This window comes from Populus trichocarpa, chromosome 5, assembly GCF_000002775.5.
Source record: "Populus trichocarpa isolate Nisqually-1 chromosome 5, P.trichocarpa_v4.1, whole genome shotgun sequence".
NCBI classification, from domain to species: Eukaryota; Viridiplantae; Streptophyta; class Magnoliopsida; order Malpighiales; family Salicaceae; genus Populus; species Populus trichocarpa.
Genome location: NC_037289.2, coordinates 17,576,213 through 17,592,215, shown reverse-complemented (window position 1 = coordinate 17,592,215; position 16,003 = coordinate 17,576,213). Strand labels below are relative to the sequence as shown.

The following is a 16,003-nucleotide window of genomic DNA, read 5'->3' as shown; positions in this document are numbered from 1 at the left end:
GACCTAAGCCTAAAATAATTAAGTTGACAAAAAAAAATCTTTTATAGCCCAAAACATTATTTTATAGTAAACTCAAACTCAAGCCCAAGCTCAGCCCGAAAACTCGAGCCAAACTAGGTCGTCCATGCCCAAAACAGTTAAGCTTGCGAAAAAAAAATTATAGCGCAAAAACTCATTTTACATCAAACCTAGGCTCAAGCCCGACTGGGCTATACGCATATGGGTTTAAGCCTAAAACCCACTTTGTTTTGGTCATCTCTCATCTAAAAACTTAGGTGTTTTTTAGCCCAATTTAACTTTTCACACTCCTACTAACTAGGAAAGCTTGTTTCTTTTCTATGTGGGATAAAAAAATTAGAGAGTTTTGGGTTTCTTCAAAACATGTCAACTAAGAATTATTTTAGATCAATTTCTTATTCATCCATAATTTTTTTAAATTATGTTAATGTTTCATGTTAAATAATTCATGTTGGAGAATAATTCCAATAAGATTTTAACGCCAAAAATGAGTGGTCTTTATTTTTTACCTCAATATGCTTTTTAACCATGCTTGAAATAATTTTCCAAGTTTTACCTAATTTCAATACATATTACTGTGTGTTTGGTATTATGGTGCAAGGTGTTTTAAAAAGAGTTTTTTAATTAAAAATACATCAAAATAATATTTTTTTTCAGTTTTGTTTTTTACATAAGCTCATCAGAACCATCCAAAAATATCAATATGATGTTTTTTAAAAAATAATTTAATGTTTTTTCAAGCGAAAAGCAAGTTGAAAAACACTTTGAAAAGTAGTGCGTAATGCAAAAATAAACACTCTTGTATGGCACAACAGGACTTGTGTGAACTAAATTGGAGAAAGTGTTTAAAAGCTCTATATATAAGCCATAGATTGTCCTACAAGACAACAAGAACATGTCTTTCCCCTTATGTTGAGACCTGTGTGAGCCTTAAATTATTCAAGGTTCAAAAATAATTAAAAGTTGGTCCCCTTCATCCCTTCCTACCTCTTATAAATATATGATAGGTGCAGAGCACAAGAAATAATCACCTAATTAACTTGTCTTGATATCGGGATGGTATGACTATCAAAAGGTAACATATCACTCACACAAATGAATGATTTCGCTTGCCACTCTAAGGTACAAAACTGAAGAAATACAAAAACGAACAACTCACCACTTAAGATACAGATGAAATTACCATTTTAGAGATAGATAGTTAAGGGAAGTACACTACTCACAAAGAAGATACAGAACTTGATAGATTGCCAAAAAGGCTAAGTCAAGGACTTTCAATTCAAGTTTTGCTAAAAGATCTCAGTACATGGTCTAGAGAAACACCAAAATAATTCAACATTATATACTTGGAACAACCCTCCAAGTCTAGAGAAACACTAAAATGATATAATTAATACCTAAATAAATGACTTTGATAGAAAACTAAATAAATAATAATTATCACACATTCTTTACCCAATAGAAACACAAACAAACACTTAGAAAGCTTAAAAATTAAAACAGACATAACTTCTTATAGTAAACTTCAATGTATGCATGGTTAGACAATTTGGAAAGATCACATTCTATACTTGAAAACCATATAGGATAAGATTATTTTCTCATGCAATGAAAATATGAGAATTTAGGCTAAAAGTTGGCCCATAGGTTGATAGTGAACATCATCAAGGACTTCAATGACTTGCATTGCCAGCCCAAACTCAAATAACCCAATATCAATAGGGTCATTAGAAGACACTCATCTGTTATTTTCCCCTGGTGGAAAAGGACTTGTTCTCGAGTCATATGTACTATCATTACTAAAGTAAGGAGCTATGTTAGCCACATTAAAAGTGTTTGAAATGTCTAGATGTGCAAGTAGCTCAATCTTATAGGCATTTTCACCGATCTGCTTCAAAACCTTCACTTACCGAGATGCACCCAAACCAAATCACCCTATTTGAACTTTATATACTTATAATGCTTATTAGCTTGAGTTTGATACTTTTGATTTTTCCTTTCAATCTTGTCACAAACTTGTTCATGCAACTTTTTAAGCTGTTTGGCCTTTTCTTCAGCATCACCATTGAAATATTGACTTATTGAAAGAGGAATTAAGTCCAACAAACTCAATGGATTCTGACCATACACAACTTGAAAAGGATTACAACTGGTACTTTGGCTAGTAGAATGGTTGTAAGTGAATTCAACTTATGGCAATACAAGATCTCAATCTCGAATATTATTCTTCACCAAACTTCTTAAAAGACTTTCTAAACTCTAATTAATGACTTTAGTTTGCCCATCATTCATGGATGACAAGTAGTGTTGAATTGAAGATGAGTACCAATTTTCCTCTAAAATGTAAGCCAAAAATGACTAATGAACTTAGAATCTTGATATGAAGTTATTATTTCTAGAAAGCCATAAAGTCTAATAATCTCCTTGAAGTATAAATCAACAATATTAGTAGCATCAAGTGTTTTTCTATATGGAACAAAATGTGTCACTTTAGAAAAACAATCAACCACCACCATAATTGAATATTTATTCCTTAAACCTCGAGGCAAGTCTAACACAAAATCCATACTAACATCATCCTAAAGAGCTTTAGCTACCAGAAGTAGAGTGTATAAACCCAAATTCTGGCTATGTGATTTAGGAATATGGCATGTCCTACAATGTTGTATGAACCTTGTAATATCTCTTTTCATCTTTGGCCAGAAGAAATTATCCTAGATAACATGTGTTTTGTCTCTCACAAAGTGTCTACCAAGTCCACCGTTGTTAGCTTCAAAGATATTGGCTTTCCTCAAAGAACCTTAAGGAATACACAAACAAATTCTTTTGAAAATAAAACCCTCTAGCACAATAAAAGTCTTGGAAACACCATTTTCGCATCCAACCTATATCTTACTGAAGTCATCATCATGCTTGTAAAGATCTTTTAACACTTTAAAACCTATCACTTCCACTTGCATATTAGTCAATAATAAATGTCTTCGACTTGAAACATCAACAACAGCATTATGAACTCTAGATTTGTGTCCCATAGAAAAACTAATAGTTTATTAAAATTCAACCCAAGAAGCGTGTCTTCGACTAAGTTTCTGTTGGCTATTAGAAAAATTCAAAGCCTTGTAATTAGAAAATAGCATAAATGGTTTTGGACACAAATATTGACACCAATGGTCCAAAGCGAAGATAATGGCATAAAACTCCTTCTCATAAACTGAATATTTTCTTTGCAAATCACTAACCTTCTCATATAGAAAGAAATAGTTTTCTCTTAGGCTAAGAATAACACCAATGCCAACTTTATATATGTTGCATTCAACTTAAAAAAAAAAACTCTTTGGAAATCAGGTAGTTAAATAATCAACCCAATGATCACCTTTTGCTTCATAACTTCAAAACTCTTTTATGCCTTGTCAGTCCACTTGAAACTACCTCCTTTCAAGCATTTAGTGATTGGAGCAATTATAATGCTGAAATGTTTTATGAAACGCCAATAACAATATGCTAGACCATGAAAACTTTGAATATCATAAAGAGTTTGAGGATGTGGTCAACTAATAATTGCTTTAATCTTTCTAGGATCCATCTTTACTCCTTTGTTGGAAACAACAAAACCCAAGAAAACAAGATTGATAGAGAAGAATTCACACTTCTTCAAATTAGCATAAAACTTCTAACTACTTAAAGTCTGAAATACTTCATACAAGTGACTAAGATGCTCCTATTTATCCTTGTTGTATACAATAATATCATCAAAGTAAATAATAACAAATTTGTCAATAAAAGGTTTAAACACATCATTCATTTGTATGAAAGTACTAGACGCATTAAAAAGGCCAAATGGCATAACCATTTATTATAAAAGGACATCCTATGTTTTAAAGGCTATTTTCCATTCATCACCAACTCTTATTCGAATATAATGGAAGTCGCTTCTAAGATCAATCTTTGAAAAGGTGGTAACACCATGAAATTGATATAACAAGTCACTTACTCGAGGAATAGAAAATTGATAGCCAATAGTGATTTTGTTCATTGCCCGACTATTAATGCGTATTCTCTATGAACCATCCTTTTTTGGAACAAGAAGAGAAGACACAACATACGGACTCATACTTTCCCTTACTAAGCCCTTTGAAATCATCCCATCAACTTACCTTTGTAACTCCTCATGTTCGATAGGACTCATTTGATAGGCTATCTTATTAGGAAGCATAACACCCTGAATGAGATGAATGTAATGTTGAATATCCCCCATCGAAAGAAGTCTATATGGTATATCTTTAGGAATCACATCAGAAAAGGCATCAAGAAAAGATTGTACTTCAAGAGGCAAGTCATTTATTTTATTTCAACATTTTCCTATATATAAAAAAACAAGAGCATAAGCCAAATCCACATCATCAACAAGTTATTCTATTTCAGAACATACAACCAAAAGATTTTCTGCTCCTTTAAAAGGTTTGGAAATAAGTTCAGGTTTTGAAGGACCTAAAATAATATTTACACTATCTTTTACAAAAGAATAAGTATTCTTAAAGTCATCATGCTAAACTTTCCTATCATATTGTCGTGGAAGATCAAGCAATAAATGACATGCATCCATAGGAATTACATCACACCATACCTAATCAGAATACTTTTTCATAATGAAAATTAAAATAAGACTTTTATTTGTCACCTTATATTCATGCTTCTTTTCCGGCCACCTCAATTTGTAGGGTTGAAGGTGTGCTTCCATCTCGAGTTATAATTTATTTACCATATTAGTAGATATAATATTAGTATAAGCATCACTATCAATGGTCACATCATAAACTTTCTCATTTGTACTACAACAGGTGTAAAAAATGATGCAATAAACCCATCTTTACTCTCGCCATGAATAACACTTAAACTTCATTGAAAAATTAGTAATTCACCTTGATCAACATAAGCCACTTCATCTTATTGATCTGATTCATTCGGCAAGTCATTTTTGCTAATTATCTTATCCTTTATAATAACAACAATTTTATGGTTTGGACAATTAAAAGCAATATGTTCATGCCCTTGATACTTAAAACAGTTCTATAAATTAGAATTTGAGAAACTAGCTACTTTAGGACCAGCCCCAACACTTCCCTTTTTAGAAGCCTTAAAAATGGAAGACTTTGTTGATGTAGTATTCTTAAAGAATGAAGCGCTCCCTTTATTAGAATAACTCTCCCTAGATGCTTATTTCCAACTAGTCTTTCTAACCTTTTTCTACTACTTTTCCATATTCAAAAAAAGTTTTCTCGCATCATTGAATGTCTAATAAGGTTGTAACTTAACCACTTTAGAAATTTCCTCTTTTAACCCAACCCAAGTATTAGGTTATTGTTTGTTTTTTAGGCTAATCAATATCACACTTTAGCATGAGCAATTCAGATTTCATCGTATACTCTTCTATGGTCAGTCTAGATTGCCTCAGATTATAAAACTTCAAAAAATTCTCTTGCCGATAATGGTCAAACAAGAACCTCCTCTCAAGCTTCATTTTCATCTTCTCTCAGAACTTGATCTTGCTTTTACCCCCCACAAGCCTTTGTTTCTTAAGATTCTCCCACTATAAAGAAGTATATTTTCTAAGTTTAAAAGCCATTAACTTAACTTTTCTATCATCAGGATACTCTTTGAAATAAATAAAAAATCCTCTTAACAATTTGGAGCCAATCAATGAAATTTAGGAATATTAACTCTTATATTAGAATCTTGTTGAGGTCTTTTATTCCTTCTTATATGATGATGAGAAGAAGAACTATCACTAACATCATATGATATGGTCTATGATGGAAAGGATTAACATCCTTATTATTATTAGAAGAACCAATTTCAATGTTATTCTAATCATCAGCATCGCCTCGATTCTCATATCATTCAAGATGCTCTTGGAGTTGCTGAATTTGCCTTCTTATTTTATCCATTTCAAGAGTACAGTTGCCCCTCTTAAATTCTTGCACACGACATCCACGAACAGCCATGGTTGTAAACCAAAAGCTCTGATACCAACTTGGTACTAGAATGGTATGAATATTAAAAAGTAACAGGTCACTCACATAAATGAATGATTTTGCTCACCACTCAAATGTACAAAACCGAAGAGATATAGAAATAAACAACTCACCACTCTAATTAGGTACTGTTTGGTATTGTGGTTGGAACTGTGATTTGTTCTAACCACAATTTACAGCCGTTTGGTAAACATTTTGAACACAGATTTTAGAGATGGGTCACACTAAAAATTGAGTTTGTACCGCCGGTTTTGGTGAAGCAAAAAATTGTTGATTTTCACTTTTTTGCCCGCCTGTTGCCAAGAGAAAGAAAAAACTCAAGGGCCCACCTAATTTGTTGTTTGCTTCCTTCCTTCTGCTCAAGTAGGAATTTTTAATATTTCTTTGGCAATCATCATCATCTGAGACTGGGAGGGTGTTCTTCCATCCTTCAAATCAGATTTTAAGCTAGCTTTTGAGACATCTAATTGAGGTGAATCCTCCATCCGAGTTCATAATTTGCAGAAGTGAATATTCACTCCGCACAGTGTTCACTTCAAGAAGTGAACACTGCCAAGTGGATTAATTCACTTGACACTGTTCACGTGAACAGTGCCAAGTGAATTAATTCACGGGTCACTATTCACGTGAATAGTGACTCCACTGTTCATTGAACCACGTCCGATCTGGAAAAAAAATTCAATTTTTTTTAATTGTGTTTTACTCAAAAACTAGTATTGAATATTATTCAATAACACTACATAAATTGGAAGGAGATCACATAATGACGTAGCATGTTTAACCAAACACATTAAACTACTTTTTATTCAACCTCAATTTCAACCACAGTTTTAACCAAACATTTATAAATACCAAACCAACCTCAACCAAAAGTACTTTTTATAAAATAATTTTTTTCAAATCACAACCATAAAAGCTACCACAATACCAAACACAAAGATACAGATGAAATCACTAATTTAGAGATACAAAGTTAAGGGAAGTACACCACTCACAAAGGAGATACAAGACTTGATAGGTTGCCAAAAAGGCCAAGTCAAAGACTTTAAATTCAAGTTTTACCTAAAAATCTCAACATATGGTCTTATTCAACATTATATACTTGGAACAACCCTCCAAGTCTAGAGAAACACCAAAATGACATAATTGATACCCAAATAAATGACATTGATAGAAAAAGACAAACAATAATTATCACATGTTTTTTACTCATTAAAAACACAAACAAACACTTAGAAAGCTTAAAAATTAAAACAAACATAACTTCTTGTAGAAAACTCTAATGCATGTATGGTTAGATAATCTGGAAAAATCACATTCTAAACTTGAAAACAACACAAGATAAGAGTATTTTATGAAGCAATGAAGAGATAAAAATTCAGGCTCAAAGTTGGCCTATGAAATAACTGATAGTAAACACCATCAAAAAACTTTACTGATTTACAGTCAATCTAAACTCAAATAACCCATCGAGGCCATTAGAGGACGCTCTTGTATCATGCCTGACTATGAAGAAGCTTAACATGTACAGGCAAAACAAAAAAGACCCAGATGGCCAGATTCAGAGAAGATCAATTCCAAGATACCATAAAATTAAATTCTCTTGGTTTTGTTGTTTGTCCTACATGCACTACTACTGTATGTTGTTTCCACAAATGGAGGTGAATGGCCTAGCATTATTGAAGTTAGAACATGGTTTTATCGAGAAGTATAACAGGAAGAAGATGAGCCAATGTCACATCCCAGTTCCACATAGTGATCAAACAAAGTAGGTGATTAGATGTCACATTTTTGTCATTGCCATCTTTTGAAATGAAACCAGTCATTCAGGGCAGGAAAAGAATAAGAACGTTTCAACTTTTTTAGCTGCTGATCAGGATCGTAGTTTGAGGTCACCTGCTTTGACAAATCCAAAGATAATTGATTATATCACATCGATATGGCATTCAACATTATCTTTAATTTTGGTTCATTGGGTGAAAAAAAAATTGCAGTACAAATCCGCTACTCACCCTTGACTGCTTGGTCATGAAGATTTAAACTATACGTCATAGACCAGAAGCCGGATTAAAAGAAAGTGTCAAAACTCAAAACAGCCACAACCTTCAATCACATTTCATACAGAAACAAATAGTAATGGCATGATATAGGGGTCAGTCAACATTACCACAACCGCCTGTACCATCACATCCTCACTTGCACAGATGCTGAATGAGAACTCGAGGGGAGAACAGTACGAAAAGAACTGCAAAGACATGCCTTTTGATTGAGGTAGATAGACAGGCAACGAAGGCAAGAAAATAATCATCCAGTTTTCAAATGCAACCTTATCATGGCTAATCAAATTGTTCTACAAGTATTTAACAAATTTCGTATGTGGTCTGGGTTGAGGCTTTGCAGAATCGAGCTGCTATCAAATCCATTTCTCCGGGGAAATGCTATTTGATGAAGGTAAGAAAGAGGGCATGATCAATTCCATTTCCTCGCTGAAAGGTCTCACCACACATTGACTGATAGTGTTATAACTTACTCGTTGCAACATCAAAATAAGATAGCTATCCATTCAGATGAAGGAAGGGGATGGCATGTAGCTCTGATGGCCACTGTAGTACCGAGTCATTTTACTCCCACAGTAGACATGTCCTCGTGAGCTATTGTTAAGAACTCTCATGCTTTTCCTCATCTCGAGGCATGTCCCAATGGCTATCATTGAGATTCTCATCCTTTCCCTCATACTGAGGCACCATTGCCTCGTTCTGCTTAGGCTTTGATACAAGAATCTCTTCACCAACAAGGGAAAGCATATTTGAACCATCTGTCATACTAGTATGTGTCTGTGACTCGTCATTTGGCTCTCCTGCTGTGCTATCTTGATTGTTCCTGGGCTTCAATTCAACATTCTCTTCGTCAACAAGGGAAACCATATTTAAACCATCTGTCATACCAGTATGTTTACGGGACTCTTTATTTGCCTCTACTGCTGTGGTATTTTGGTCATAGTTCACAGTTTTGACATCACCATGAACTTGCGTCTGAGAACTAGTCAAAGGAAGAGATGGATTAGCAACACCCAGCCCTTTAGAAAGACAAACATACTTGAAGACAAGTTGTTTGTAATTATTTAGTAGGTCTTCTACATCATTGATTGTTAGATCACCAACACTGGCAAACAAGTACGGGTATTCTCTAAGGACCTGACTTGTCAGATCCTCCTTCAAAAGCAAAGTTGCTCCTTTATTCTCTATATCTGAGAGTGATGAAATCTTTTCCATTGGCGACTCATCTTTGGCATATTGCAGATCCTTACTCATAGATGTCACTTCAGAAGATCTGGATCCAATTGACAAGTCCCTTTCCTTCTTAGAGCTCAAAGCTCGATGTTTGGATTCCATAAGTTCTGCTCTGGAATTGTTTCCTGCATTTTGATCACTTTGAGTAGACAGACCATTCAAATCAGTTGAAAGGCCAGTAAGGTCTCGAGCAAGTTCCATGTTTTTTTCAAATTCAGATTCCTCCATTGAAAGTGATTTTGCATCAATGTTTGAGATGAAAGACTCTGCAGAGAGAATGTTCGTAAGAAAATAGGCTGCTTCTCCAACTAGTCGAGATTGACACCTGTACCGTTGAATATACAACAAATTCGAGTGCAGTTGTGGGGGATTTGCCTGCATAATTTTGGTGAAGCAGATTGATCTGAGTTAGTAGAGAATAAAATGAAATGTTGATTAAATTTTTTAATTGAGCAAACCAAAGACGAGACTATAAGGATTAAAAGCCTTTTGGGTTGCTTGAGAATAGTATTGAATTTCATCCATTAATGTTTTCAGGCATGGTTCTAATGCAAAAATCCAGGCTTTCAAGAGTCAAAAGGACAATATCTGCATAATGAGAATTCACTTTAACAGAATTAATCTGATAATCTATAATTCTTTAGTTTGATTTTTATAAGAGAGTTCTAGAAAAAAAAGATTGCAACAAATTAGGGCAGTAAAGATCAAAATGTTATGAGGCAGATTAAATGATCAACAGAAGAGGAACTACATCAACTTGTGTCCACACAATTAATCTATTGATGTGCATATGAAATTTTATTAATTACACAAATGAACTCTTCACAAGCATGTGAAGTTTTGATTTGCATTCAAATTTGAATCAAATGTTTAAGAAACTTGGAGGGTCGAAACCCAGAGATCATAAGCATTTTGAATCAGAACTTGCCATGAAAACCTCAAATCTAGTCCAGTAAATTCCTCTAGAAATGCTAATTAAAACACAGCAATCAACTTTACCCAATGATGATAATGATTGAGTGAACAGTTAATTCAGAACAAATTATTTCCTTTGGTATGGAAGCAAAATTCAGAACAATTTCAAATTTAATGCCAAGTAAATCTAATTATTACAATTGTTTATCTCACCTTTATAGTAACATAAATCAAAACAGGAAGAAATTCGTCAGCTCCAGGAGGATTCTCATTTGAAGCCATTGAGGCATTGAACAGTAAATTATTTATGACTTTGCAACAATTGAGGATACACACAAGCTTGTCTCTTGGTGCTCTGTATAAGTTGACCTTCTGCAGCTCTTTTTGGGCAAGCTGCCAACATAAACATAAAGAAATGAATAAGGCAAAGCTGAAGATAATTGAGATACGATCCAGGAATATAGTTGGTTACCCCCCCCCCCCCCACAGTAATAAGTTCACTTAGCCAAAAGATAATGATTTGGTTGCCACAACTCATAGCTATGCATAAAAGAGATTTAAAAGGTGCATATTACATAAGTGTAAAAAACAGTTGTATACAATATTATCTAATAAACATTAACCAGTCAACTTTGTTATTCTGATTATTCAATTAGTCTGACAGCAAGCAAACACAGATTGATAAAATTCTTTGATTTGACAAAAAATAAATGGAAAACAAGGTGGTGTGAACATCATATTAATAAGATGGATTATAGAAAAAAAAAGATGAATCCCAAAATTGAAACAGCAGATGATTGATAAAAGTCATGGCCAGTTGTTAACAGTTGTTTTTCATTAATATGAACAGTTTCAGATGCCCTGTTCACCTTGTAAATTGATATATTTGTTAACTGGCCACCCTGTACACCTTCTAAATTGATATATTTGTTAACAACTGGCCACCCTGTACACCTTGTAAATTGATATATTTGTGAGAGTATTTCATGCTAATCAAATGCACTGCTTTTACCTTAGAGAAAATGATTTAGTTATTTGAGATAAATAATTGACTACTACTGTTAAGGACAATATATGGATCATGCCTTCTTGGCAAGCAAACACAACAAAAATATTTGGAGTTACTTTCAGATCACAAGGTATAACAAGATTGGATCCATCTACAGACTGTTCTTCAACCTGTATATGATTGAATTTGACACTCAAGCGTTTACAAGGGCAATGCAGTACATTGGTAATCCTAGCAATGAGGAAAGAAAAAAGAAGTCACCTCCATTTTGCACAATTCTGTATATTGAAAAAGACATGTCTTCCATAGTTATATTAATGTCAAAAAAAAAGAGTGGGCAGGGCAGGCTTAACAGCAATGCATCATCCATGCAATGTTTTCAACAGAAAAAGTTGCTAACAAGAGGAATTCTGCCTCTTATATAAAGCATAAATTAATGCCACTGGTTTAAGCTGCTGCTTTTGTGTTTCGAATTTGTGGCTGCTTGGAACACATCCATTGTTTCAAACACAGATTTACAAAATGCACTCTGTGCAAAGGGAAAATAGTATCCATGCCACGAAAAGAAAATCGATGGTTATGGAAAACCATCAACTCACCAGCCATGATGTTTCATTTTGAAAGGCAGGCTTAATATCTAAATTTTCTGGTCGAATGAACTGTTGAATCAAGGATATCTTCTCAGAAAGTTGCTTATCAACTTCCACGTCATCTGGAACTGAAGCAAACACACGGGAAGATAACTTTGTCATAACATACTTCTCAAGTCCCTGTATATTAGAGAAAGCCCAGAAGTAAGAAATGAACATCAATAAGAATTGCCATTCATTAAGCAAGAAGTAATTAGTGTTGTGGCCTCTGATAAGAAATTTTCCCCTTCTTTTCTTTTTTGGAGGGGGGCTGAACAGGACGTTAGTCTGTTCAAAAAGATCTGGCTAACTTATAAGGAAACATTAATATATCACATTTTTCATATCATAATGGAATGTCATCAAGGTAAAAGTCAATCAACTCACTTCGCCAGCACTCTCGAGCTCCTCCTCAGAGCAACCAGCCCAAAGCGGATGAGCCTTGAAAGCCGTTTCCATGTTGGCAAGGAACTCCTGCACGAGAGCACTGTCCCTTTCCGGATCAGGAGCATGGTTTGAAAAGGAGACGATAAAGCTGCCATACAGAAGTACCATCGCACAGTCAAACCTTATATTTTAGAACTTAAACAAATTCATGCAAGCCATTTAGCATTAATACTAATACTTTGGAAGGTAGGCGGGTAGGAAACACAGGAAAACTGCCTTCTCAACTCAATTCCAACAGCTAAGTATCTTCCTGCATCGTTGCATTCCTAAAAATAGATGGATCCCAGCAAACGTATATAGCCACAATGTAGCATTTCGACATGACAAACGGAATTGAGCACCAAAAGAAAACCCACCATTCAAAACTATTATTACCCACCAAAAAACAATTTTCTTTTCCTCCTCGTGGGAATTGCTTTCTATTCTTATTAAGAAAGAACCCAGTCGTTTCTAGGGGTCTAAACTATCGTTTCTACAATGATGTTAAATACCATCTAGTATCTAGAAAAATAGCATTTTTTTTTTAACTCCAAAAATTAAGCTTATTATAGTAATTGCATTTCATGTCTCACAGAAAGAAGAACATCGACAAATAATCTGAATTAAGATATTATGTATAAACAAACAAACAAACAAAATAAAATAAAAAAGACTCGAATACAATCATAAATACTCTATTTATAGATTCTGTGTGTGCTCTGAGCGATTAGAGAGAGAAAGACCTTTTAATGGATTTGACAAAATCGGCGGCGGATGGATGGCGCATCCGTTCTAGGAAGTCGTGCAATCCCAGCGATATGTCCGAGTTTTCCATTTCTCTTCAAATTTCTGTTTCTATTGTCTACCTTCTTATATTATTACAGCTGATTTTCTTCAATTCTATGAAGAGACTTCAATTCGCATTTGAGGAGGAAGATCAGGAAAAAGTCCTCTGTGTTTGTTTGCGAGTGAGGGAGAGAGTTGGGTTAATTGAGTTCACTTCTGGTTGAGAGAGGGTAGCTTATTAACACAGTTCGAAAAACATACGAGCCATCTCCGTGCTGTGATGCGGGCCGAATAAAAAATTAAATTCTAAAAAATAAAAACAAAGGGAAGACAATGCAGACATTAAGAGCATGTGAATTAAGCTAAAAGGGAAACATTGTTTCCCAATATTCATTAGTGTTGTGAATTATAATTTGTTATTTTTTTTATTTTAGTTTTTTTTTTGTTATTAATTTTATTTTTTTTATTTTATGTGAATGAAGATTTAAAGTTGATAATTTATTTTAATTTTGTTTGCAAGTTTGATATATTAATCTGGATTACTCAATTCATGAGTTTAGTTTAATAGCTTTACCCATCAAACCTAATATGTTTTATTTTAGTTTTTGCTCCTTTAATTTTTCTAATTGTTTTTTTATTTCAATCTTCTTCAATATTGGATTATTTGAAAAATGAAATTTATGGTTTATTTTTTTTTACTTTTTATAAAGTTATCACAATCTCAAATAAATATTTTTTTTAGGGTTGGTGCTCGACTTTAAAAGCATCTAATGTTATTATAAAATTAAATGAAAATAATTTACAAAAACAATAAAGTTATTAATCTAATTAAAGTTCATGACCCAGGTCGTAAGGTGAACAAGATCAATCCAATCTAGCATCGTCTCAATATATAAAAAAAAAATTATCATCTTAAAGTTTTTTTAAAAGCTACGTCATATGTTTACCAAACATCCAAGTTATTTTCAAACTTATTAAATCACATAATTCACTTTAGATCAGTTCTTAGACGATTTAATTTAAAACTCTAGGTTAAGTATAAAGCCGAGTTAACAAATTTCAAAATAAAACAGCTAAGTTGGATTTAACACACCCACACAAACAAAACACCAACGTTACAAAACAAGGCAGTGATTTCATAGCAACCATTCAAAAACCATATCCGCGTTGATAGAAGAACTGTACAAAGTTCTTAAAAGGAAACCTCCTCAACATAAACCATATCCGCGTTGGTAGAAGAAACACCTGAAAAGCCAACACATAGAATTAAGCATCTAATACAAATTGGAATGGAGATGAAAGATAGGCACGAAGGGGAACAATTAGAAGAAAGTCTCAACTCTATCGATGCACATTCAAGATGTAACAACTATAAATCATCTTCAAATGATTACATGTTTGGAATGTTAATGCAACGAAGTAGTTTATGCTTCATGAAATTAACTAAAAATCAAAAAAAAATATGTGGTTAGTTTGTTGGAATGTTTGTTTTTGCATTTTAAAAGTGTTTTTAAAAAAAATTGAATTTTTTAAAAAAAAAAATTAATGTGTTTTTAGTGTTTTCAGATCATTTTGATGTGTTGATGTTAAAAATAATTTTTAAAAAAATATGTTATTTTGATATATTTTTAAGTAAAAAATACTTTAAAAAATAATCACTACTGATAAATTTCCTCTAATATCATTTAAAATAGCTTTAGTTTCCATCATCACAAATACTCAATTATGGCAATTCATTTCAAAATTCAATGCAAAATCTAATTAATCTAATTTCAACATGATTGATGTTATTTACATACTCAATTGTATGAAAGCATTCATAATTGTGTTAATTCATAGCTAATTTATCACAATTCAAACAAATTCTTGACTAAGGCAATTAATCTTAAAATTCAATGTAAACTCTAATTAATTTAATTTCTGTGTAATTGATGTTATTTACATCATCAACTACATGCAATCATATCTAACTACATCAATTGCTTCGCATATGCTAGTTCTTCATTCTCTTCTTGGTTAGCAAAGTTGATCTTAGGATCTTTATAACAAATAAGCATCTCTTCCTCAATTGATGTTATTTTGTCTTTCAAAATTCAATTCTTTTTAAATTAAATTTTGTTTTTTTATATATGTTTTTTATTCTATTAGATTATCCTGTTCGCATGATACTATTCATGAGTTTTGACAACCTCACTTGGTTATGCTGGTGCTTTGTTTTTTTTTAAAAAAATTTCATTGATTTTTTTCTCGATTTCATCATTCTACAGTTTGATTCCTGGTGTTTGATGATTATTTTTTTTTTAGTTCTCTTTTTATTATGTGGACTTGTTGATTTTTTTCGTTCTTTAAAATACAATGATAGCGCTTTAGCATCGTTTTTTTACGTTGCAAAGAAATTGATCCAGCTCACAACGAAGTATGGGTCATCAATCTAGTAAAAGCTAAAACAAAAGGGTGGAAACATTGTAAATTGTAAGTGAATACATTATTCACTAGAACAATATTTTTATGGTTTTGCTTTTCCCATCAAAAAACTTAAAACTAGTTATTAGAAGCACTGAGGTCTCATCACAATACCCATTAATCATTACCAAAATGACCGGAGATAAATAAAAAAAAATATTCATTTTAAAACCACAATGAAATAACCAAAATGCACTTTAAAGTAAAAAATTTAAAACTGGTGTCAAGGAGCTTTTGTATTTTCAGAATGGTTTTTTCAATATTATCAAGTTAGTTGGGAGGAAATTTGATATTTGAATAAATATAAAAATTAATAAAAAAAATAAAAAAAACATAGTAAAATGACCAAATGCCCTTCAAAGCAAAAGATTTAAAAGTGGTCAAGAGGCTTTTTTTGCATTTTCATTATGAGTTTTTCATTATTATCAGATCAGC

The 16,003-nt window shown here is 32.8% G+C and overlaps 1 protein-coding gene across 1 annotated transcript; it reads right to left on the bottom strand.

Annotated features, from left to right (window-relative positions):
- Positions 1–8,132: 8,132 nt before the first annotated feature.
- LOC7469119 (vacuolar protein sorting-associated protein 9A) lies at positions 8,133–13,409 on the bottom strand. The gene is made up of 5 exons (XM_002306566.4): positions 13,063–13,409; positions 12,281–12,428; positions 11,864–12,034; positions 10,469–10,648; positions 8,133–9,715 (listed from the first exon to the last, which is right to left on the bottom strand). Exons 1-5 carry the CDS (start codon positions 13,152–13,154, stop codon positions 8,708–8,710), a joined length of 1,599 nt encoding a protein of 532 aa, XP_002306602.2. The 5' UTR covers positions 13,155–13,409; the 3' UTR covers positions 8,133–8,707.
- Positions 13,410–16,003: the final 2,594 nt, after the last annotated feature.